Source organism: Necator americanus, chromosome II (assembly GCF_031761385.1).
Source record: "Necator americanus strain Aroian chromosome II, whole genome shotgun sequence".
In the NCBI taxonomy this organism is placed as follows: Eukaryota; Metazoa; Nematoda; class Chromadorea; order Rhabditida; family Ancylostomatidae; genus Necator; species Necator americanus.
The window spans coordinates 28,177,334-28,202,107 of NC_087372.1; the positions used below are offsets into that span (position 1 = coordinate 28,177,334).

General features: G+C 39.6%; 1 protein-coding gene across 2 annotated transcripts; it reads left to right on the forward strand.

The window, feature by feature from the left end:
* Positions 1-317: 317 nt before the first annotated feature.
* On the forward strand, positions 318-24,520 carry RB195_019731 (uncharacterized protein; the record flags this gene model as incomplete). 2 transcript variants are annotated; one of them, XM_064187723.1, is made up of 22 exons in its annotated part: positions 318-383; positions 14,050-14,175; positions 14,440-14,564; positions 14,668-14,768; positions 16,974-17,095; positions 17,143-17,243; positions 17,315-17,396; positions 17,535-17,589; positions 17,915-17,991; positions 18,082-18,201; positions 18,627-18,713; positions 19,337-19,453; positions 19,504-19,614; positions 19,676-19,789; positions 19,854-19,975; positions 20,906-21,025; positions 21,100-21,256; positions 21,863-22,039; positions 22,127-22,180; positions 22,452-22,596; positions 22,773-22,829; positions 24,405-24,520. In XM_064187723.1, 22 exons carry the CDS (start codon positions 318-320, stop codon positions 24,518-24,520), a joined length of 2,352 nt encoding a protein of 783 aa, XP_064043604.1. The 2 variants fall into 2 exon arrangements, with proteins under 2 accessions (XP_064043604.1, XP_013297838.2); XM_013442384.2 differs by lacking the exon at positions 14,050-14,175.
* Between the last annotated feature and the right edge of the window lie 254 nt (positions 24,521-24,774).

Below are 24,774 nucleotides of genomic sequence, written 5' to 3' on the forward strand. Positions count from 1 at the left end.
AGCAATTTCCGTGCAACTCTTGCAAGGAGTAGGCGTGACGACCCTCCCATCAAGAAATTGATCGACTTGTGCACCTCGTAAGTGTGATGAGCTGACCTGATTTCTGCCCATGTAGTTCATCTTAGAGAGAAATTAGGACTGTCACAGTGCTGACTTTGTAGAGCTGTCTGATTCCAGATCGTGAAGTCATGCGTTCTAGTACATTATTTTGCTGCTTTTCCTTGAATTGTTGTTTTTCAGGTTCTCGAGGTAGTTTTAATAGTGTAAACTCTGTAGTTAGCAGTAGAATTAAATTGTCTGGACTTCCCCGGAGAACAATGGATTTTGGATCGAGTTTTGGTGCTACCGGTCAGAACGCCTTCTTTGCCAATCGGACGCCTCAGGTGATTGTTAAGTTACTGTTCGTGTAATATTAGTTCTGACGAAATCCCACATTCTTTCATGTGGAGGGTACTTCTTCCTCACTAAGTACCATCAACATGTATTCCTTCGCTATATTTTCTCACACGAAGATTTTTGGTCGTTTTCTTCTGTACTCAATTTTTGCAACAAAAACTCTTCTGGTTCTCTTGATTCTTTGCACTTTTATGCCGCTAAAGTCCCCTTCGGAATCATATGTCGCTCGCTTCTTTCATTTTTTCTGCTCCCGAATTATTGGTTCAAATAAAGCTGGTGATGATGCAATAAGTGAAGTCTCGATTTCACTGCTATTATTATGTGTGCTAGAATCCTGTAACTTTTTTTTTCGTTACGGACGGAGACCGAATGAAGAACACCTAAAGACCGGTAGTACAATATTAAGAGTGTGTGAGGGGGAACAGAGGATCATTTTTGTTAGCTCAATAGAACTATCCTTCACGTGGAAATAAGAATTTTACATCATTTATCAGAAGAATTGTTTAAAAAAAATTATCCGGTTGCGAACTGATCTGATGGTATTTTAACAGAGGTCTGCTACTAGTTATCCACATACACTTTTTTGTTGTTCTTTGACCAAATTGAAGTAAATACTGTTTAATTCGACGAAACATTTATTAATGGTTGCGTTCTTTTTGTTTGAACCATTGCACCTTTCACCACAAAGCTTGGAACATTCTCGATACGCTATCACAAAAGAAAGCTTATCGTTCGAGCTGCATCGATTCTAGCGCAGATGACATCATTTCCGAACGTGTGCAGCGGCAGATGTGCGGTCAGGTAAACAAATACGATAATGGCGCAATACGATAATAGTAATAATGAAGAGATGTTGCGTGAATCCTTATCAGTTAAAGAATGCTATCAGGTTGGTACAAAAAAAGAGGAAATAGTTTGAGAAAGGTCATCGAAGTAGATCTAGTTATGGTTATCATTACTGAATTATGGTTTATTTGTGATAGTTCATGGAAGTGATTTCTCAGGAATTTCTGCCGGTTATCAGATTAGTTTAAAGAAGATATTTTCTGAGGAATTTCTGCAAGCTATCACTACAAATCTTCATTTTTTTCACTCCCTGTTTTTCATTTTGGTGCTTTATTACAGTATTTATCTTCCTTCACTGTTTACATTTCTTTTAAATGTTGAGACGTGTCTTTTGCTTCTCTGTCTTTCTCTCTGACATCCATGTGGGTCAGACAGCTGTGCTCACGGAAATTTGTCCAGGTAACAGCAACTTTCATTTTGTTCCACAAAATGAGAAATACTACAAATCTTCGAATATGTCAGCGAGTTAAGTAAATTTCTCTTAACGTCGATTTTTCACTTGCTTACTCTATCTCAGACGACAAGCTTATATGCATCTTTTCTCGTTAGATAGAGTATATAGATAGATGTTTTGGACCGCATTCTCCGGTCTCGAAGTTTTAGTTTATTTCCGCTTGTCACTCAGCCACTAACGCCTGTTTCTCGCGATCTTCTATCTTTTGCGCAGTCCAACAACAGATCTTTTTCTGCCGAACTTTCTGTGTTTGCGTTTGTTTTTGTGAGTTTTTGTTACAACATTTTTGTGAGAGTTGTCGCGCTGCATCACAAACATAAAAGATAGAACAAATAGCAATACTAGAGCTCTGAAAAATCTTTCAAAAGGAACTTATTGAAGTTCTCTGCAGAATCTCTTTCAATTCCATTTATAGCCTTGATGTTTTAAAAATATTAGTAAGGGAACTGATTGGGGAAGATAAGAAGTAATTAAGAAAATTATTGGTAATAACGAAAGTTTTGAGGGATTTAACCAAAATGTGCCAAGGGTTCGTCAGTGTTGAACTGTCGATTTATCTTACAATATTCACTTTATCACCTTAACACATAATTACATGATATTCTCTCTGCTATTTTCTTGTAATGTGGAAGTTTCTCTTCTCTCTAATAGAAGATTTCACCAGTAAACATAGTCGGCTGACTTTGAATTAGCAGGATTTCCATATCATCAATATTATCGAGTAGGTCTATCCAAAACGTTAAGGAAATGCAACTAACCATTTTTGTGGAGTTGTCTATATATATATATATATATATATATATATATATATATATATATATATATATATATATATATATACTATACATATACATATGTCACTATACATCTCTCTTTAAAATTTTTGGAAAATATACATCTGTCCGCAAATGTGTCCCAACCTTAGTTGCAACCACTTGTAATGTAACGTAACCACTTGTAGTGTGTCGTAGGGGAACTGATGTGGGAATTTTTCTCCAAGAATTCTTTCCCATTTCTCTGCAGACGTTTCACACCCTAATATGCTGCATATGACAACTTAGACAAATTTTAGTTGGATGACTTAATATTTCGAAAACTAATCAAAATGTGCCCGACTTGACATGAAATTGATGTACAATTAATCTGAAAACTGTGGGAATTTGCAGAAGAGCGCAGGTTATGGGAACATTTCTTTTTGACATATGCCCCACGTCCTCTTTACCCAATTTGAGGGTAGAACAACTTTTGCTGATGGAGGCGGTCACGTTTAAAAGGAAGCATAAACCTACTCTCTTCTGTAGTTATAGGCATCACTCCACGAATCTGAGGTGGTACGGATTTTATTTGGAGTATTCGTATACGGCATAGTAGATTATGGAGAGGAGAGTGATTCCGTCCATTTCTTCCTAATTGTCGTAAAAAAAAGGCCCGGAAGATACGGCTTCGGGCATTCTAGCGCACTTTTTTGTACAAGGAGTTTGACTGGAGCGCGCCAGCCTTGTGCGGCGCCGCATCTTCCGCGCAGTTTTTTTCGGGAATTAGGAAGAAATGGACGGAATCAACCTCCTCTCCATAATCTACTATCCATTATAAGAATACTCCAGCTGAAATCTGCACCACCTCAGATTCGTGGAAGGTGAATCATCACTTGCCGTTTAATTTGTCCAGCGTACGAAATCGTAACGGTCAGTCGGACAGAATCTTTCAAGGAAAAAAATTTAAAAAGAAATTTTTTTTTTTTTTTTTCCTTCGTTTTCTTTTCAAAAATAACCGAAACTGAAAACACTGTCAAACTTCCACAATTTAAAGGTATACTTGTACTTCTAATCATTCCCTCTCATCGTTGAAAACACGTGGCGATGACGAAATATCGATGCAAGACAAGTTTAGAGGGGACAACACATTTGGTTTGGTAGTACTCAGCCGATATGTTGTTTACGCTACGATTGCAAGGGGAAGTTTTATAAGGACAGGTAGGGAGGCCACAGTTAGCTTAATCTACGCAATTGCTTGGCGAACCGAAAGAACAACGTTGCGACAGTCTAAAAAAATTAGCGACTGAGGGATTTTTTTTTTTTGCAATTAGTTCCATCTCTTTTTTTTTACATAGAAAGCCTTTCTCGTCCATGCACCTCACCACCGCTTTTCCTTTCTTCTTCGCTTTTGAATCTAACCAGAAGATGTTTTTCTGGAATTGTGGAACACCTCCTTACTTCCTGGCATTTTCGCAAATCTCTTTTTTTTGATGCTGGGGTAAAAGAAAGGGTGATAAGTTGGGTGGTGATTGGTAGGTCTTCAAATCTCAGGCAAGCGTTCGAAATTATGTGACACTGTGTAAGGACAATCCTCCAACGACTTTAATCAGTTAAAGGCATTCACAGCAAAACCACAAAATAAAATGAATGAAATGATCGGAATGCTGCAGCCTCCGTCTATTTACCTAAGCGAAAAACTGTATTCTTTCCTAATATTTCACAGATAAAGCAGCACAACCATACTTTTATCCCAATTTCTTTAAAACAAGTTGTCTTGCAACCATTCATCATAAGTGAAGCTTGTAGAAGTCCTAGTTTATCTCAGTTTTCCCTCGTGGATTTATACTCTTGTGAGATTTACTAGAACGTGTAAAAGTTAAGTTCACCTTTAAGGGTAGTGGTAACGCGCTTGGACAAATTTAATCAAGAGAGGGGCTAGATTCCTTTTTACTTTCTCTAGAATTTAATTAGAGGTAAGACCAGACTCTTGGAAAAAGGGAAATCTGCCTCGTTTGCTTATGTCAGACCATAAGAGAGCAAAGCTGTAGCCAGCCCCACACGAGAAGTAAATTTGAGGGGGTTGAGTTGCGCCCATTCGAGAGCCCATTCGAACGAATCGTGGGAGTGGCGGGCGCAGCGGTTGCGCATTGCAACAGAAGCTGTCGTAAAAAAACAGTTCCGGGGTCGTTCGTTTACACTGATACAGAGAGACGAATTGAATCACCCTCTTCCCCAAAATCTACGACCCCGTATAGGCATTACCCGCTGAAACCCGTACCACCCCAGATGTGTGGGAAGACGCATTTAATACAAAGTGAGGTAGCTCTAATACCTATGTGGTCCGAAGCGACGCCCAATTAATGTCGAACTAGCCTCTTTATGCAGTGTGAAGAGAACATGTAAGATTTTGCATTAAACCGTCTGAAACCCGTACCACTCCAGATGGGGTGATGCCTTTAAAAAAGAGGAACCTTCTCGCTGGTAAATCGAGCGTGACATCTGATATAGGCGGTGGATTTGTTCTCGAAAAGGGGCGAATTCAGTCGAACGTGACGCCACTTTTTTTTAAAAATTTGATAAAAGATCCTGACAGATGTCATTCAGATGCTCCAGGCTTTTCCTTTCTGAACGAGATTGAAAACAAGGAAAGAAATTTGCTCTCTTTTTTCAGGTAGCACCAAAAGGTTGTCGGAGACATAAAGAATATATTTGAGCTTTCAAAAAAATTCGAAACATGTGCTTAATATACCCATATCATTTTTACCGTTGGCTGCTTCCCCACTTGCTTGAGAAACAACCAGTGTTATTGGTGAAAATCGGCAAACTCTTGTGATTTTGCACATGTCACTTGTTTCAAATCCGACCTCAGCCTTCTAACCCTTCTTCACGGGTGGCTATCAAGGTGGTAATCTGAAAGTTTCCGGCGTGGTTTGGGGTAGATGAGATAAAGAGAGTTATAATACCAGATCTGCTTCTTCGCTAGTGAGAAATCTGTTGTGTGTCAAGATTGTGCTGGTCCCCTTCTTTTTTTTTTGGTAGTGTTAGAACATTTTATAAAATGAGGAATATAAATTTGATCATTGACACGCGTTACTACTTGTTGGTCATTGTCATTTATCATTCCACTTACGAAATAACTCCTACAGATTATCTTCATATCAAGCAAAACGATCTGACAAAAGTGCAAAAATGAATAACGGGTGACTGGTGTGACCAACACAATATTATTCTGTTGTTAAAGCAATATATAATCCTTTTATATTTTTAAAGTTGTGGATTTTTCTTTTGTTGGAAGTGGCGTATGTTGTTTCCAAGGCTTGTCATGTCGTGCTCTTGAGTGGTAAAATGTGTGATGAAAGTTCCCCCTTAGTATGATTTAGCGTACGCGTGTATGAAAATACCATGCACAACTCCACAACTGCAGCGATTCCCAGTGACTAGATGAATTATGGTCCTCGTGGAAGCTTTTTGTTTCACAGGATTTTGTGCAGAACCTATAGAAGACTTATTTGCTTGATTATCTGCCCTACTATGAAGCTTTTTTGGGATCAACATTGGGAATACTGTCCAAGGACTCCGTGAAAACGAAGATATCTCAGCAAATATCACCGTTGCTTTTTTTGAGTTCGACTCTGTTTCATTCAATCCTCCTCAAAATGTGGAAATAAGATTATTTCACTCATTTCACATGTTATCCATTGAAAAATATTGGCTAACTGCCTATTTGTGAAGACCTATTTTCAATTCTGTGCAAATATCCCCTAAGGATACATCTGGGGTAACTTTACGCATAAATGGTCCTGTTGCTACCAAGAACCCCTTTTTAGAAACGAATTTCAATGATGAGAACATTTTCGTAAACGATGAAAGTTACCTGGCGGTACTTTTTCTCTTTTTAAAGAGTCATAAGTGAAAGAATTTAAAAAAGCGACGGCAATATAATGCCGGCATACCGTGGTGTTTACAAACACTGTGCGCAATATTGTGGTCCCGAATCATGACTTTACTATCGTAATTGTTACAGATTCACTTTTGAACAACTGTAGAATTTTTAAAAACATTCTGAAATTTTCTGGGTTATGCGCATTCAAACCATTTACACAGGCGTCCAAAGAAAAGAAGAAACATATAAGGGATAAAATGTCTTCACCAAACACTGATCTTGGGATTTGTTGATTACCAGTGCTCCGACGTCGAGTCGAGGAGCACATTCAGTCAGAGGTCCATTTTGTTAGAGGAGGTTTTTAACAAAATCCCACATACACAGTCACTTTATGGCTTGGCAGCACCTGTTTCGACGCTCTTTAGCTCATCTATAGCTAACTCCTCACTTTCTCTATCCACTAGTGCGGCGTCTTGCAGTCCTCAGCAATGTCTCAACCTGATTTCCTTGGGTAGTGTCCACTTTTATGCTTTCTTTTTTTTTACCTATTTCCAGAGATTTCGGAGATGATTACTGAAGTTTGTAAACATTTACTTTGAGCAAAAGTAGTTACAACAATAGTATCGGTAAAACTGAGTAAATTCAAAACAAATATTTCCATCTCGCCGTGATGCTTAGATAATATTTTATGCTTGTAGAATGCCCCTCTGAAACGTGACACCGCAAACAAGTTCTTTGTCCTCTCTGTAAGACTTTTCTTCGTGCTCGAAAAACCCTATTGACACGCCATTGACGCTCACCTACCCACGAATGTTCTAGTAGAAACTCGAAGCAGAGTGTGGCTGTATTCATTCCATCAATCTTTGTAACTTTTACCGTCATATGATGTTGGATATTATGTTAGGGTTCACCGTCATCTTTTATTGGAATTTTCCACTTTTTATGATGCATCATGTGCTGATTAACATTGATGCTTATTTGTGGCGATTTGCTGATTAACATTGATGCTTATTTGTGGCGATTTGCTCACTTCGTCTTTTTAAACTTCCTCTACTATTAAAATAGCTTATTTAATCGTGTAAAAGTTCTCCTGAGCAGAAACCAAGACTGTTATTGATATTTATTCTGGCTAAAGCTTCGGCGTCGTCGTCTTCTTTAGAGCCTGGAAAAATCAAAACACGTGCAATCCATCACTCACTTGCTCTGTCCTCCCACTAGATCTCATTTACTCACCGGCTGTGTCAGAGAAACAGACTAGAATGATGCTAACCGTGATAGCCATAAACCATGATGATAGTATACCACTGGTTGTTAGGCTCGTTCGACTTGTTGGTGTGTCACTAATAGTAAGTAATAACGTCGTAAGTCAAATCTGCAAAGGTTTTGATACGGTGTCAGTTCATTAGTAATTGTGATGCACTCTTCTTTTCATGACTGGGATTTTGTCTGGTATATAAAACACGTTTAAGGTTTTTCGCCCAGAAGGTTTGGTTTGTCGTGTCAGGATCGTTACTGTCACCTTGAAAGGGTTGTTGTCGTAACATTGTTTGCGATGAGTACCTAAAGAGTTTGACAGCTTTGATTTACGAGCCCGTGTAAGTGCTCATTGACTCGGTTATATAGTGCTCTTCCTGTTTCACCAATGTATTCACCTCCACATAATGGACATTTGATCATACAAATGATTCTTGATACTAATCAGGAGTCGCAATCACCCTGTTTTCCATTGGGACAAATGACACAATTTGGTGTCTCACAAAGCCTGTCCTCCGCACGATTGTGAACTAGTTGTTTCTTCAAAATCGCAGGTGGTATGTCCACCACTTTGAGTTTTGTAGACCATCCTTAAACAAGCTTGCTCGCACCACTTTGCTCATTTCATCTGAAATAAAAGGGAAGGCAGAAGAGAATCTTTGTCGTCACTTCTCTGCTGTGGCACCGACGCTCTGATTTATGATTCCGTTTAAAATGAGCAATGGGTTAGAGGATGCAATACGTTCTTGATCCTCAGATGGAACTGTTGTAGTTGTTCTGAACATACTTTTAATTATTGATTTTTTGGTTTTCCAGAGATGTGCCGAGTGGTAGTGGACTAGAATGTTCTTACTAATCGGTTTCCGGTACCACTTTGTTTTCCAATTTCCTTTGTGTAAATGTTCTTGTATCTTTAGAAATGGTAGCCAGTTGTCTTTAGGTTTTTTTAAAGCTAATTCATTCGTGCTTTTTCGGTTTTAGAACTAAACTAAATGAATAAGATATCAGCTCCTAGCCAATTCAAAAAAAAAAAAAATCTAATTCCAATAGCTTGATAATTCGTACGAATTGATTGCTAGTGTACAATCAATTCTTACGGAGGTATCAAGCTCTACTCTTCTCTTCCTGAATTTGCCCTCGAAAGCATTCGTTGCGTAAGTCTCCGCATTGCAGATACGCATTGTTGCTGTCCTCACCATGATTCAGTGATTTTCAAGCCAGCATTTCTTTAAACCAACCTACACTATCACATGTTCATAATCTTCACGATTAACTAGCGAATCTAAGCTGTTTGCTAATCATGCATGAGATGACCTTTGTGCGAGTTTTCATCTAGAATTTTTTTTTGGGGTAACCAATCAAGTAGAAATGTGATGAATAACCAGGAACAATTAACAGAAATATTTCGAACAATCAAAAAATCTGATGGTGGCGCTAAAAACGCTGCAAAAGCTGTCGTGCTGTCTTCGCAGTGTTAGTTGGTGCTTATCAGAGAAATGTCGATTCAAAGAAAATGTCGCACTTCACAACTGAAAGATACGCTCTTAGTCATTTGATATCGTGACATCCGTCCTCTCCTCTGAATCCTCCTTATTTTCGCGCTTAACAAAGGTGCTGGAGACTTGCTTATCTTTTCGAGGAAAGGGGGTAAGCATTTGATCTTTGTGATAACCTTTGCAAACTTGCATAAATATGCTTGTTCTTTTTTGTCTTCTACTTTCTAAAGGTGTTAGGACTCTTTCACTAAGACTGTAGGTCTGTATATAAGATTATATGATTCTTTGATTTCGAAATTCAAGCCCAATCAGGATATAATATTTTATCTTAAAGAATAGTTACCGGAAAAGGAGACTGCTAAACTGCAGTGTTCAATGCTCTCTTGAGTTCATTTACAAACACCATCTTCCATTTATTGGCCATCTGAACATTATTTACAAGCATGTAGATATATGGTGATTTTTACGTGACATTAGACAAATTGGTAGCAGAATTAGAGGAAGAAGATAGTCGTATTTGATGACTTTTTCAAAGCACATCTCTCATTATTGTTCTATTTGTACGAAAACCATTTGGGCAGCAGTTATGAGAAATTTGAGAATACGGTAGGGAGGGTGCGTTAGCGTTGTTTGAATGTACTTACTTTTTAAATTATTCCTATCATGATTGTTATTTTTTGAGGGTTAGTATCACAACCATCGTTCTTTGGAGGCAGTGTTCATGGACATTCTCAAGATTTTGTTGTTTTCAATTATCTTTTGGGTTTTTTTTTCACTGCTTGTTATAATAAAGAAGCTTAAGCACTTCTACTTTACTTTTTACTCGTTCTCGGTTCCTTTTCAGTTCAGTTAAAATCGCCTTTTCAATAGACGTCGGTTAAGAAACATTAATGTCAGTTTTTTTTTTGCAACCGCTATTGAAAATCCATAGGCATATTACTAGTTTTTTTCAAAGAAATATTGATGATTGATGTTAAGACGAAAAAAGGATAAGGTGGCATGAGCAAGCCAGACATGCAGGCTGTTCTGCCTGTTTGAATCTTAAACCTCTTTCAAATTAGGCTTTTTAAAAGTACAACTGGTCCTCATACATACCATTAATTTACCCAAAAATCGATCCTGTTCTACATGTATGTTCGAAATGAGTTTTGGAGTACACTATTTCTGAGTTGTTTTTAATGGAAAAGAGGAGGTCCGAAAAGTGAGGGTGTTCGGGAACTTTAGTTTTTTTGATGACTTCAAATTTTTGAGCAATTGAAGATGAGGTAGATTCTGACGCTTCATATCTTCAATCCGCTGAAGTAAACGAGCTTAGAAGGAAAGAAGGAGAGAACAGAACTGACCCAAACATGAAGAACATGTACGCTCCTCAAGTCTTCTCAGCCTGCTATCATTCTTTATATATAGGATATCCCCTAATAATCAGGTTCTTTGAAATAGATTTGGATTAGTGTAGTACAGAATGGGGAAAGTGAATTCGAAATTTAAGAAAAACTTTGTTTTCTAAATCCACCTGTTCTGGCTTTTTTCCTGTATAAGCAGGTAACAGAATTCCTTTGGAAAATGCTCTTCTCGTGTGCACGATTTAAGAAAGTAGAAAGGACGAGCAATGTGTTGGAAATTGGTCGCTCGTCTAAAAGCTATTATCTTTAGCATCTCTGGAAGCAATTTGTGATGGAATTTAATACCTTTTTTGCTTCAAATATACGCATGTTCTTCTCGCTCTTATTGGTGATATTAAAAGTCATAGGTCATGGAAGTTTCTGGTTGGAAAAAATGAGATTTTGTTGTAATCAGAAAGCAAATATCTGAATTATATTCTTATTTGACCTGTTAATATGTCGACTCTTGGCTTTAGCCAGTTATTCTCCTAGAAAGAAAGTGTGCCGTTCTAAATTTCTAGTCGAGGCGAAACCGTAATGCTTTGTTCGTTGACAAGAAATGCTGGTGAATGCTTAAAAGAAGTGTCATGCAGTCGCGCGGAAACATCCTTCCGCAATCAGGATACATTGACACGATTGCAGAACATGCTGCAAGTTTTTGAGGGACCGTCCACGATTGACTAACTAATAATTTCGTTGTTCTTCTCCTTAGGAACTTAGAAAAACTTGAAATCATATTTCATCTTGGATGCTTGTAACAATGATGTTTTCATTTTAGTCGCCTATTTCAAATTTGTACTTCCATAGCTCTGTATTTCCTATAATTTGTTTCTTTTATTTCTATGATTTATAATTTATTTCGTTCATTCAGATCGTCTAAGCGTGTTCGCTACGTCTGCGCGCAACTTTTCACTAATTGTTCGGCGCCACCCTAGAACAACTAAACCTTTCATCCTTCCCGTCAATAAATTGCTACCTGATTTCTCTAGAACTTTAAGGGCACTGAAATGATCATTGGTTGACTCCTGCAGGTATAGGCCGCTAGCCAATTTTTACGATTTTGAGTCGAAGTCGAACGGGTTGATGCACCCGAAAGTTCTGATCTTAAGCCGAGTTCTGCATTCTTATCCTTTCCGTTCAACGTCATTCTGCATGCGTGGTCGTTACAATGGTTTTTGTGCCTACGATCAGCTGTTGAGATATGATTAAGCAAAGATAACGGTGTTGCTATCTTGGAAGATCCAACTCGTTAAAAGTAAAGTTAAAAAAGTCGGAATTGCGCAATATTGTCGTCGACTTTGGTTCAGTCGGATTCCCTCACTAAAACCGACTAGTTTCGTGAATCATTTGCTGTCAAAAAAATTTTCCTCTTACTCTCTTAAGTCGACAATTGTGTAATGTTTGCTGTCGTCGTCACATTTGCTCAATGTGCCTTCACATTTCCATATCTGTCTATTTTTTTTTGCTGTACAGAATGGGGTACCGCGCAGCACCTGACGGTCAATGGACCGTTTACGACCATGCGGCACTTTTTTCGAGAACTCTTTCCAGTATGGTTTCATTACATTCTCATTGTTTTTCATTCGACATCGTTCTCACAAAGCGATCGCTTTTTGTACACAGTAAGGCTGGAGCGAGGAATCGCAGAAATCCCATTGACGCGGATGAAAAAACCTTTTCGGCGTCGCGGTAATCGAGCGGAAAAATGTATAATGCGAATGTTTGTTCTGAATTGTATATCTTTAGTTGCTGACAGATTGGTAAGACGGTTTCTTCTCCATGATGCAGAAACAGTTATACAGCAATATCTCCTGTCTTTTTCACTTTTTTCCTCACAAATTTGCTCGATTGTCATGCATGGTGACTCACAAAAGTAACACGACTCCGTTTGAAGAAACAAGTTGTTTTTGCTGTACTCGTCTGAGCAAAAATCAGAACAGGTGTTGAAAGTGAACTTGGTTGTTTGAAACCGCGGTCTCTTAGCAGTTCAATAGAGATGTCTATTCACTTACGGACTGAGGAACTACAGTTTCGCCGTAAAAAAACGTGCGCAAGTATTGAGGTTGGGCTACCGCATGGCTTCACCCTCTTACCTTGCACCTCACCTTCTCAAACAGTATGATGAGTGTTGCTCTTAGATTCATGACTTCATGTTCATCGTTTGTACAGTTAGTGTAAGTCTTCTCCTAAAATTTGGTGGAACGAAAGAGTCTCTGGTGTTTTCGATCAAATGTAGTCCTCTAGAGTTTTTGCGTGCACGTTGATAACAGTTGGGTAGCACCAATATGATCATAGTTATCAATAATACTTTCTCCAATTTGGACACAGAAGTTTGTTTTTAAAATCATTCTTGTGGAAAATGGACTAAGCATTTGAATAGAAAAAGTGAAGGATAAATTGCACGGCGTTGATCGGTCCCAATGTGGATGCACGTGCGGGTTCGACTTCAATTAAGAATCCGTTGAGGTTTATGAACGAGTGTGAGACCTGTAAAGTGTCGTGCCGGGGCGAGGCGACGTAGTAATTTTGTGTTTTTATTGTTCCAGACAAGTCCGGTATCAATTTATCGACCCCGGAAAGATGAAGGGCCTTGGCGCGTTGACGGTCGAGGGCGGTTTCGAACCATTGATCGTGTAGTCCCAGCCGAACCCCTTATTCACTGCGCTATTCCCGCCTTGGATATATAACTTCAGGAAATTTCAATGGGAGATTAATTGTGCACTGGCTTGTCTTTTATGCTTTCTTCGCATTTTGAGATGGTCCACGGTCTTGCACTTAAGAACAATTATTGTGTTTACGAAAGTGCCATCAGAAAATTTAAAAAAAAGACAGAATACTTCAGGTTATTTCCAACATGGGCCTATTCTGCTTCCCTCTCTTTCTTTCCAAACCAGTTGTTTATTTTTTTTTGTTAAAATAACTCATTTTACATAATTTCGATAGGAATTCTTTGGTACACTTCCGAGGCGTTGATACATCTTACAAAAGCATTGGTGTTTATTGGTGTTGTTTAACATTCAACCTGCTGTCGTTGACTAAGTTATATCATTATGGTTCTTTTGTTGAATGATTTTCAAGTCAAGTGATTAGTGTTGTCGAATCTGTGAGTTAGAGGAGTAGTGGACTTAGATTTTTCTTGTACAATACTTGAGAAGATTTTCTCTTAAGATCTTTTTTTTTAAGATTTTCATCACCTAATTATTGAAGTTGTCTATATATGTTTCCTCATTCTTTTTGGGAAAGTATTCCTGGATTAAACACCTTTTCCTAATTCCTCTGGTACTTCTGTAGTCTTTGATTCTTGGATTTGCAAAGACTTCCATATGTTTCCTATGTTACTCGGAAGCTATGTCCCAAATCCTACCTCATTATTAAACAAAGTCATTGAAAGAATCAAAGACCACTCGAACTTGTGAAGGTTTTTCTAGCAGGACGTCGTCATAATTGCAAATAACCTATTTTTTACTTCTTGAAATCACAAAATACTAATCTACGCAAAGGAGCCGATTTATTCCTCTTCATCTTCGAGAAATCAACTTTTTTTTTTCGTTTTTGCTGTGTTTGAATTTATCCTTCGTATCAGCGGAAATTCACGTTAAACTCGTCGAAATTGTTTGAGACTACCATGGAGGTTCCTGCCGCTATACCGAAAGGAAGGTTCTCCAAGGAGAATAAGGAGAATAGTATTTGGGAACATATTGACACTTCGGTTTGTCATTCTTTTTGTAAACGCGTAGTGTTATCAATAGTAGAACGAAAACTCCCTTGTTTTCGTGAGTCTTCCATCAGCTTAATTCTTCTATTCCTATTATTCATGAGTCGAAAAGAAAGAAAAATTGTGCAGTATTGGAGAGCTACACAAGTATTGAAGAAAGATGCTGCGCTTGAGAACTTCAAAATCTCAAACAAGTTTATGAAGAAAATTCTGAGAATCACTCAACACACCACCTATTTAAAAAAAAAAGTTTTTTAGACGATGTTCAAAGCCTTACGACGACTGCACGGTCAAAATCTGGAGTGTCGAGGTCTCAACGACATGTCGGAAGCTTTTCAGTCGTTCGTGACAAGGGCACGGTTCTTTAGCGTCGGCAAATTGAGGTGGGTAAACAGGTCGAAGGAAAAAGTGCTGTTAAAAGGAAACTCGTTAGACATTTACTTGGCGCTTTAACATAAAGTGACTAATTTATCGGAACTTGTTCAGGCGTACATGGTCACATTCGGCAGCGGAGTTCATCAAATATCGACGGTTACTGCCGATGCTATTGGCCGGTGGACAGAATTTCGACTCAGGCGAAACAGATGGTCAGTGCGTTAATTGCTTGCCAAGAGCAGGAACAGCCATACACCAATTTGCATTTATTTGTGCACAATAAAGAAGAAGAAAATTGGCGAACGAATCTCGTTCTCGGGGATATTTGTGGTATTCTATTTTTTCTTCGCAATCATCGTGAAACGGGGATATGTAAAGCTGGTTCCCGACATGAAAGGGTACTACAGTCCCTAAAACAGAAAAAAATCTTCGCTAGTATCTAGATTCGTTCTGGTTCATTCCTTTTGTAACTTTCAGTCCTAAACATTAATATATTTCCACAATATTCTTAGGCAAGCTATTTTATGAAAAGCGGTGTTAGCAAGGCCCCATAAAAGTTTAGATATTGTAGTTAACCTGGAAAATACTTTTAAAGAGGGAAGTTAATGGTTTATTTTGTTTGGTCAGGATGCGCGGTCACGGTCATGCTTTGTAGAAAATGTTTTCTAATGAACCCCCCACCCCCCCCCCCCCCCCCCCCCCCCCACCCCCCCCCCCCCCCCCCCCCCCCCCCACCACCCCCACACCCCACCCCCCCCCCCCCCCCCCCCCCCCCCCCCCCCCCCCCCCCCCCCCCCCACCCACCCCCCCCCCCCCCCCCCCCCCCCCAACACCCCCCCCCCCCCCACCAAACCATCAAAACACACCCCTACAAAAAGAACGAATTAACCCTATTATTCTCATTCCAGTCTGAGCGTTCGGCAAAAGCCGGACTTCAGACTTTCTGTGGTGTTCGCTCCACTCGCCATCACTGATTAATGAAAGTAAACTAATAATAGTGACATTTTCTGTAAAATTAGAATTGTGTTTTTCTGACAACGTTCTCTTCTTTTTCTTAAACGAAATTTAGGCTAAAGATTCTATAGTTCTCTTTGTAAACGCGTCAGTTCTACATTTGGAAAACATTCAAACTTTACCTTTAAGCATTCCATCGATACCAATGTTAAATTTACACGACTTGAAATCATTACTCAAAGTACAGGTCTCCCTCTTGTTTCTCCCAACAGTTATCACAGAATGATGTTTCACATAAAATGAGGTGAACGAAATCACTGATATCCCACTGATCCAAATCAGATCATGTAAAAAGTTGGCTACTATTTAAGCAACAGTTAACTTTGGTGTTTCCACTTTGTGAAGAACGGAGGAGTCGTAGAAGTGAAAAACAACGCGGAAAGTGGATACGACTATGGAACGTTTGCAACGTCCCATTTACCTTTTGCGACATGCACATGAAGGTAGTGCGCGGTACTTCTGCACCGCGACTCCGAAATTCGACGCCGGTGGACCCGTCGCACCCCAGTTCATGGATATCTGGCTCCGGCGCACTAATTCGACGCCGGTGATCCCGTTACAATCCATTTTATGGATGTCTGGCGCCGGCGCAGCAATCCGACGCCGGTAGACCCGTCGCACCCAACTTTTCGAATTTCGCGAATCACACACGAACGTGACAGAATAAGCCCGTTATTATATATCATGATCTTAAAGGCATCACTCCACGAATCTGAGGTGATGCGGACTTCGGGTGAGTTATGCCTATACGGAGTAGTAGATTATGGATAGAAGAGTGATTCCGTCTATTTTTTCCAAATTGCCGTAAAAACGGCCCAGAAGATACGGTATCGATCGCGCTATTTTCTACAAGGAGTTCGATTGGAGCGCGCTAGTCTTGGGCACGCGCCGCATCTTCTGGGCCGTCTTTTTATGGCAGTTAGGAAGACATGAACGGAATCACCCTCCTCTCCATAATTTACTTTCCCGTATAGGACTTCTCCACCTGAAATCCGCACCACCCCAGATTCGTGGGGTGATGTCTTTAAATACTATTTGAAAAAGTCACATGTTAATAAATACAACCTTCAGTACCAATTAAGCTAATGTTAGAATCGAATGATAAGTCGAATATCTTGTCCTCAGAGTCGTTCCACCATACAGGGTAGACTAAACATCAGGTACTTCACAATGTTAGATACTGGAAATGCGCCAAAGTTCTTCTCAGTAACAAATATTCGAAAAACACAGAGACTCGAGTCCACACCGGCTTTAAAAAGGGAATTTTCACAATTCTTTGAAAAATAGGAGTTTCTAGGAAAACTCGGAGAAATATGAAGTTGAAGTTTCAACATAGGTAAATATAATTGTGATTTTACAATATCGTCTACTTGTCATGTTATTGTTAGTCTCATTTCCTGCAGATTTCGACGCATCACTCGCGTTTCATGCGAAATCCAAGGAAGATCGGAAGATCATTGTTACAAATGTCTCACCTAGGATCACTCCTTCACAGTTGCAATCGTTTTTCTCTCAATTTGGAAAGGTTTGGAGAGTTTCAAAACTAAACTGGTTGTTAATGTCGATCTGTAGGTTTCGCATTGTTCTCTGCCGCGGGAGGACCGACGTCACACTATGTTCGGTACACTGCCAAGATTTCAGAAGAACTGCGGGACGGCAGTTATTACCTTTAAGTAGGCAGCTTAATTGCAATTTTCTTGATTTCACTTTGCTGGTTGGAAATATTATTCTTGTATAATTTAAGGAAGGCGGAAGACGCAGAGAAAGCAAAACGCGCCTCACCGGAGGAACTAAAGTTCTATGAACAAACAATGGTGGTGTCAGCGGTCAGTCCCTTAGTCGCTGTTTGAAATTTTCTGTTCTTTTGCAGTTGCAGAATTCTGTGTTCCAATTTTAAAGTTTTGGAACTCTAACTATGGGTGAGCTTCTGGAATGTGCATGGGGATTATTTGCATTATTTTCAGTATGTTTCACGACGAAAAGGAGGAAAAGGTGTGGTGCTTGCTGATGACAGTAAAGGTGCGGTTATATTAAGTTGCTGGAAATAAATGGAAATCTATCTGAATTTTTCCCCGTCACAACTTTTATAAATGAAAGATGAGTGAAGAAAAGGTGGTGCAAGACATCTGAAAAAATCGTCTGTCTGCATCATTTTCGTTTAAAGGCAGCGTATCCCGATTTTGACGTGGTACGGAACCCACGACGAAAGCGTAGAGTTCGGATAGCAGATTGCGGAATCCAGGCTTTCCTCAATCTACTGAGTGAACTCTAGGCTTTCGCTCTGGGATCCACACCACGTCAAAATCGCGATACGCTGCCTTTAAAAAGCGTAACATTGTTTCAGAAGAAGCGTTTGCTCTGTCGCGCGCATCATCGAGCCAATCGTTGGCATCTACGACAATGTCATCTAGTGGCATCGAGGTGGGGTTTTTTTTTAAATCATCGAAACAGAGATTATGTGTCAATTTATATATTTTTAATAATCGCGCTTCAGAAAAAAGAAACTTCCAGGGTTGCTCACTTGACGATCTTCCACCGAGAGGTTTGGAACGAATCGCTGCTTATCTCTCCGTGAATGATTCTATTCGCATGGAACGTGTGAGTAAACGGTGTATGGAAGCGTCAATGAAGGTTTGCTCCTAAAATATAACACCACTAGATTCTTCTCATGAACTTTAGAACTATATTATAATTGATATTTTTGTTAAAGGCATCACCCCACGAATCTGAGGTGGTGCAGATTTCAGGTGGAGTATTCGTATAGGGGATGGGAGACTACGGAGAGGGAGGTGATTCCGTCCATTTCTTGCTAATTGCCCTAAAAAACGGCCCGAAAGATGCGGCGCCGCACAAGACTGGCGCGCTCCAATCGAACCTCTTGTACAAAATGGTGCGCCAAAACGAATGAAGCCGTATCTTCCGGGCCGTTTTTTACGGCAATTAGCAAGAAATGGACGGAATCACCTCCCTCTCCATAGTCTCCTATCTCGTATACGAATACTCCACCTGAAATCTGCACCACCTCAGATTCTAGGGGTGATGCCTTTAACTTCTAGTCGTGGGCATTGATTCCTCGCATCGTGCTAAGCAGGGACTGCGAAGGCTTCGGGAAAAGCAATCCATTCCGGAATCATCATTTGAAGGTGGGTTTTTCGTCTTGGATAGAATTTGTTTAATTAGTTCATCAGTAAATTAATGCATAGTACGCTTTAATCAGACTCGTCATAGTTTACATTGTCAGTCTTCACTACCGAAACTGCGACGATTTGTGTTATGTTATGCGTGGATGGGCTTTTCTTTGACCCTTGATTGAGAGGGGGATGATCGGAATCTAGGCATTAAAGTTACATATCTTCCAGTTACGCTGTTCAGGAGTAGTCTAGATGTGCCTACATGCACATACATCTTTGGTTCCCTCTGAAGGCTAACGTTTTTCTGTGACATTTTGAGGCAGAGAGGGAGATTTTTTCAATAGTACAAAAGCAATAGCACACTTTTTCACCCACTAGCTACCTCTTTTTGCTAAACGTTATTGCTATAATTTCTTTTGTTCTTTTTTATGTGTTCCTGTGACAGTTGTACAGTGCTTGTATCAATGAAAAATGGAAGCGGGGAAAGCACAAACCTAATGCAATGTTTAGAAGGAACTAGAAAAAAAGAAGTGAAAAATCAACAATATTCAAAAAATCTTGCTTTTGTTTTGAAACGTTAAGGGCAAAAACAACCTTTCATATATTTGCTTTGGGTATATCACTCACTTATTCAGGCAATCTTGAGACGTTGTGGGGTCCATCTGAAATCTCTGGATATCTCTGGTATTGTGCATCTGCTGGACGAGAAAGCCTTAGAAATGATTGCAAGCAGCTGTCCTTCTCTGGAGGAGGTGAGGAACATTATTTACAAGAATTAGTTTTGACGATTGAATGGGTTTAGCTTGACCTTTCTGGAGTCCGAGCGTCGTGGGAATCTCTGGGCGAACTCAGTGACGCTTTGCCTTCTTTACGAAAATTAACGTATCGAGACATGGCTAACGCGTCGGACAAGGTAATTCTCATTTATGTGCAGTTGCGTATGCTTAACATATATACGTACGAAATCGTCCTAGGCTTTCTGGTACCTCATAAAAGGTTGTGGCCGATCCTTACGATTCCTTGATATTAGGGGTAGCCGTCGACTTCATGGAAGATGCTTCCGATTGCTCGGAAGTGAATTGGAGCAGGTTGTGCATTAAAGTCCAAAATTCTGTGTGCGGATATTTCTTTGTTATTGCGCAAGATTTCTAGCTCTACTTGGATGGCAGTACCCACGTGGACGAAATGGCTTTTGAGGATCTATGCATAAATGCTGGTTCTTTGAAAGAGTTGCGGATTAATGACTGTTACAAGGTTACCGACGAGAACTTGAGGTGAGTTGAAGGATGTTTGCATAAATAAGTGAAGTATATTATTGTGCGTTGAGCTGCAACACAATTTACCCTTTTCATTCTTAGCGTCGCAACTGATCTCTTTTGGATCCTTCGTCCTAACCATAGATACTTAAACTTGTATCGTCTGTACTTTCCAAAGAACAAATTCTAATGCACTAGCACTTGAACTACAGGTGCGATAGGGAGGAGCCGGACCCTCCTCAGATGAAAGGGTCTAGCTCATGTGCAGCTCAAGTGATGAGGATCCCTTCGCAAACCGTCCAAAGGTGAAAGAGATCTCATTCCCAACCGTCCAAAAGTGAAGGAGGTCGGAGCACCTGCTCCGACTATCGCATGTATGATTTGAACGCGTCGTCTTCTACATAATTTTTTTTTAGATTTTAGTATACATGACAACGAATGACCTTAACTTGTTGACAGCTTTTTTCTCCTTTTTCCCCTCTTCCATTTATTCTTTTCCACTTATAGAAAGTAGAGTTAATCCCGCTAGATATGAAAAGAAAAACATGGATGTAGCGAATAACCAGCAATATTGGAACTCCTAGTAGTTGTCATTGCATTGCTTCTTTCGTTTGAAAAAAAAACTTTGAAAAAAGTCCGAATGAAGTTTTCCATATGCAGAAAATCTAATACCTCTTATCTCCGAACGTTATATTCTTTTCTCTTTTTTCACGGTTGTTGAATAAGTCAGCTTCGTTCTCTTCGTCCCAATGATTTTACCGACCTTACTGTCTTCTCTTTCTTTTGTTCCGAGTGTAAGATGTTGAGAATTTTTTTGAACACTCGTTGCTATATGCTGTGCAGTGGTATTTCAAGAGTATAAAAACACTACTTTTCTTCACTGCATATTCAGTCATAATCTAACAACCTTTTATGTTATTTAGTTGTGCAAATATTGTTCCATTTTAGTATGATTTCACGAACAATGCCGGACTTACGGGTGTTCACTTTATGTGGCGATCGTTTCGAGAAGCTCACTACAGCAGGTCTTTCTCACATATGCCACATGTCCTCTTTAGTGGAATTAGCGTAAGTTTCACATGAAATAATCCCTTTGGCGCAGTAATGATGTTAGCGTTCAAAAATTGCCCATTTCATTCCAGACTAGACTATAATTCGTTGGTAGATGATGCGTTCGTCATAAAAATCAGCGAAGTGTTGACCAGTCTCAAAACGCTTAGCCTCGCCAATGCTGGCTCTGATCTATCGATAACAACGACGGGGCTAAGAGCAATTTCACATTTAAAGGATCTTGAGCAGGTGCGTCTAGCCGTACACATTTTTCTCTACTACCATATGAGCATTTGAAATTATTTGCTTTTGCTCTGTAGCCCTTAGTGCAGTCAGCTTTAAAATTTTTTCTTCCCATTTTTCTGTTTCGGAGGAAGTATACGTACCTCGTCATCGCTATGTACTTGCAACAGGCGGCAATATGTACTTCTTCAATTCGATTCTTTCAGAAACGCATTGTTTAATACGGTTTTTTACAAGAAAGCAGTGCATTACGTCCTCTTGTATTACTTTTTGCTGAAAACTTAAATTGCCATTTGTGCATTTTTTTTCGAATTCGAGTCCATTCGAAAAGTTATTTAATCGAAAAAAAAGCTTCGAATGACTTCAAAGATTCGGCCACTCAGATCAGTAGGAAAATCCGAACAAATTCGAAAATTTGGGTTGTGATTTCGAAGACATTTAAAAATAATTGGTATAACTTCATTTCCTGCATGTTCATTTTTTAGCCTGAACTTCGCTTGCGCCGTTGAATAATTGCTTCGTAGACTTGTAGACTTTTCGGTTCTGTTCTTCTTCCTTCCACTGTTTTGCTATTTTCGAGTCATAAAGACATCTTGAGTGCACTCACTGCAGCTGGACTTGTCTTCCCTGGCTGCCCTTCGATCTGGTGTCTTGCTCGAAATCGTCTACTCCTGCAGATCTCTTTCTCTTCTTCAACTAAGGAACTGTGTATACCTATCAGATGAAGGCGTAAAAGGACTCGCTAAGATGAAGAATATTCGGCATCTTGACTTGAGCGGATCGATATTGGTAAGATTTTGTTTTCTGAAAGGTCCAAGTTAATGACGATTACACAATTTACATGTCATTTTATTACATCTCATTATTAATTCACAGGTTACCAACGAAGCAGTACAGGAATTTATCAAGGGTTTCCCACAACAGGACAAGGTACGATGTCATTTTGTAATCTGTTTGTCTGTTTGGCTTTGCATCGTCTGAATTTACCTGTAAATTAGTTGTTTTGTTTTCCTCTCGTTTTCGTCAGTGATGGATCTTCATTCGTTGTTTTTATGTTTCTTCATTTTTCAGGATTTCCTCCAGTAAAGATATTTCCTGGTTTTCCAAATCTTTTCAGAGTTTTTTTTTTAGATTGTCATCTAATTTATAGTTTTTCATGTTTTCACTCGCCTTCTTCATTATTTTTTCAAGAAAAATTTAGTCGGATCCTGTGACCATAGTGGTCGGTGGCACCGCCGCAGTGTCGTCGCGACTATCGGTACGCGGCAGTCGTGTTGTTGTCGACCTCAGCGATTATACCACCGTGTTCGTGATGCCTGACAGACAGCCGAGTTCGTTCAGAATAGGTACTGTTAAGATACTACTATCGTTACTTCATTACTTGTGCTATTCATGATTATTTCTGTAACCGTAGATGTTAAAGTAGGTTTTAGTATAGACGTGCCTTCTCTTCTCAGAACCACTTTTTTCTACTGGCTCAGCTAGGCTTTTTCAGTGGAAGTTTTCATTTGTACTTATTTAGGTACAGGATCTGATGACGATGCCTCGGACGACGAGTTCGAAAGCCTAACTGCGCAGCGTTAGTTTCCTTCTAATTAAAAAAAAATTGCAGAAACAAGTTTGGTATCCAGGACGATATATTACAGTGCGAACCAATAACTATGTAATTCCTCAAAATTCGTTCTTCATTGATTAATATATCGACGATGACACGTGCTTAAATGAAATCCAGTATGCATTTAACTCAATGATAAAATACATTACTACATGTGTCTTCATGTAATAATGTATTTTCTCATAGAGTTAGATTCATTCATGGCAAGTTGCAGCTTTTTTTTTTGGTAGGAAACCCTTGTATTATAAGAAGACTACAAAAAACAAGAATAAAGAGCCAATAAAACAATAATAGCATTGGGAACACAAAGATAAGTCCCGCCCGTGTTCATATGGAAGAGATCAGAAATAACTGTCTAAAAGATCAAAAACACTCAGCCATAAGTACTTTAATCTGGAGACCTTTTTGAGTAGTCAGACTAAGTCCTCGGGGACAAAGATCGTAAGCAATGGTGTTAACGGCATCACTCCACGAATCTGAGGTGGTACAGATTTCAGGTGGAGTATTCGTATACGGGATGGGAGACTATGGAGAGGGGGGTGATTTCTTCCTAATTGCCGTAAAAAACGGCCCGGAAGATACGGCTTTCTGGCGCACTATTTTCTACATGGAGTTCGACTGGAGCGCGCCAGCCTTGTGTGGCGTCGCATATTCCGGGCCGTTTTTTACGGCAATTGGGGAGAAATGGACGGAATCACCACCCTCTTCATAGTCTCCCATCCCGTATACGAATACTCCACCTGAAATCTGCACCACCTCAGATTCGTGGAGTGATGCCTTTAATGAAAATTCTAGGTTTGAATTCATTCCTTTACTTTGTCGAGTATGCACCCTAAAATGAACGAGATCATTCCGTTTCTCCGAGTGCTCACTTCAACTGCTTACTTGTTACTTGCTTGCTTACGACGTACTTAGCTAATGTAACCTTTATGTAGGACAGAATCTTTCACCATAAGGTCAGTCAAAAAATTTGAACATGGAGTTTTGTTTATTGTAGTTCCATCGTGTGCTTTCCAAAAATAAGCATCATAACTTTTTTCAACTTTGTGACAGTAAAAATACCTTTGGATCGAGGAATTGTTACCAAATAATCTCCAAGTCCCCTCTTCTTCAAACCTCGGCATTTAATAGTGTATTTATGTTTTCTTGTTATGCCAACGAGGTTTAGGTGAAACTTTCTTATTGGCCTGACGTTTCGACAAACTCGTCTTTTTCAAAGGCTAGTTTCACCGACTAGCGGGGTTGGTGAACCACCGCGTTCTTAAAGATTGCCACCAAGGCGAATTTCGCCTTGGTGAACATGGAGTTTTATACAAACTCAGGAGCTAATTCTCTTGAGTTGCTTTTTTGAAAAATCTGCTTGACCAATTCTGGGCAGTGGAAAGTTTTCTACTAGTTCATCTGTTGTTCATCTTTTGGACCACAATTTATTTTCTGTTCGGCAAGTTGCAGCTTTTTTTTTTGGTAGGAATTCTTTTTCAAGCGAATCACGTTTTAGGTGAAGCCATGCGGTTTTGGATCAATTCTCTAGCATTTTAGGTTCATTCTACATCGATGCAGTTTGTGGTGAGGATGACTCTCCTATAGAGGACGAAGGACAGCTTCAGGAGTGGGCAGAACGGGAGGCACGAAACTTAGGGCTAATAGGGAAATAGAAAGGAGGAATTAAATACTACTTGGCATGCTCTATCACAGTTCCTATATCTGCGGTAGATAGATTTAGGTTGTACACTGTAGCCATACTGCTTTCCTTATGTAATGTTTTTGCCAGAAAACGTCTATACGAGTACAATGTCATAATAACTAAGAGTTAGGTATTTTTATACTGGTTCCGTATCTGTCAGTGAAATTTTTTCAATGCTTCAGCATTGAGTGATATTCTGTGTCAGCAATCGTCATTGAGTTCCTA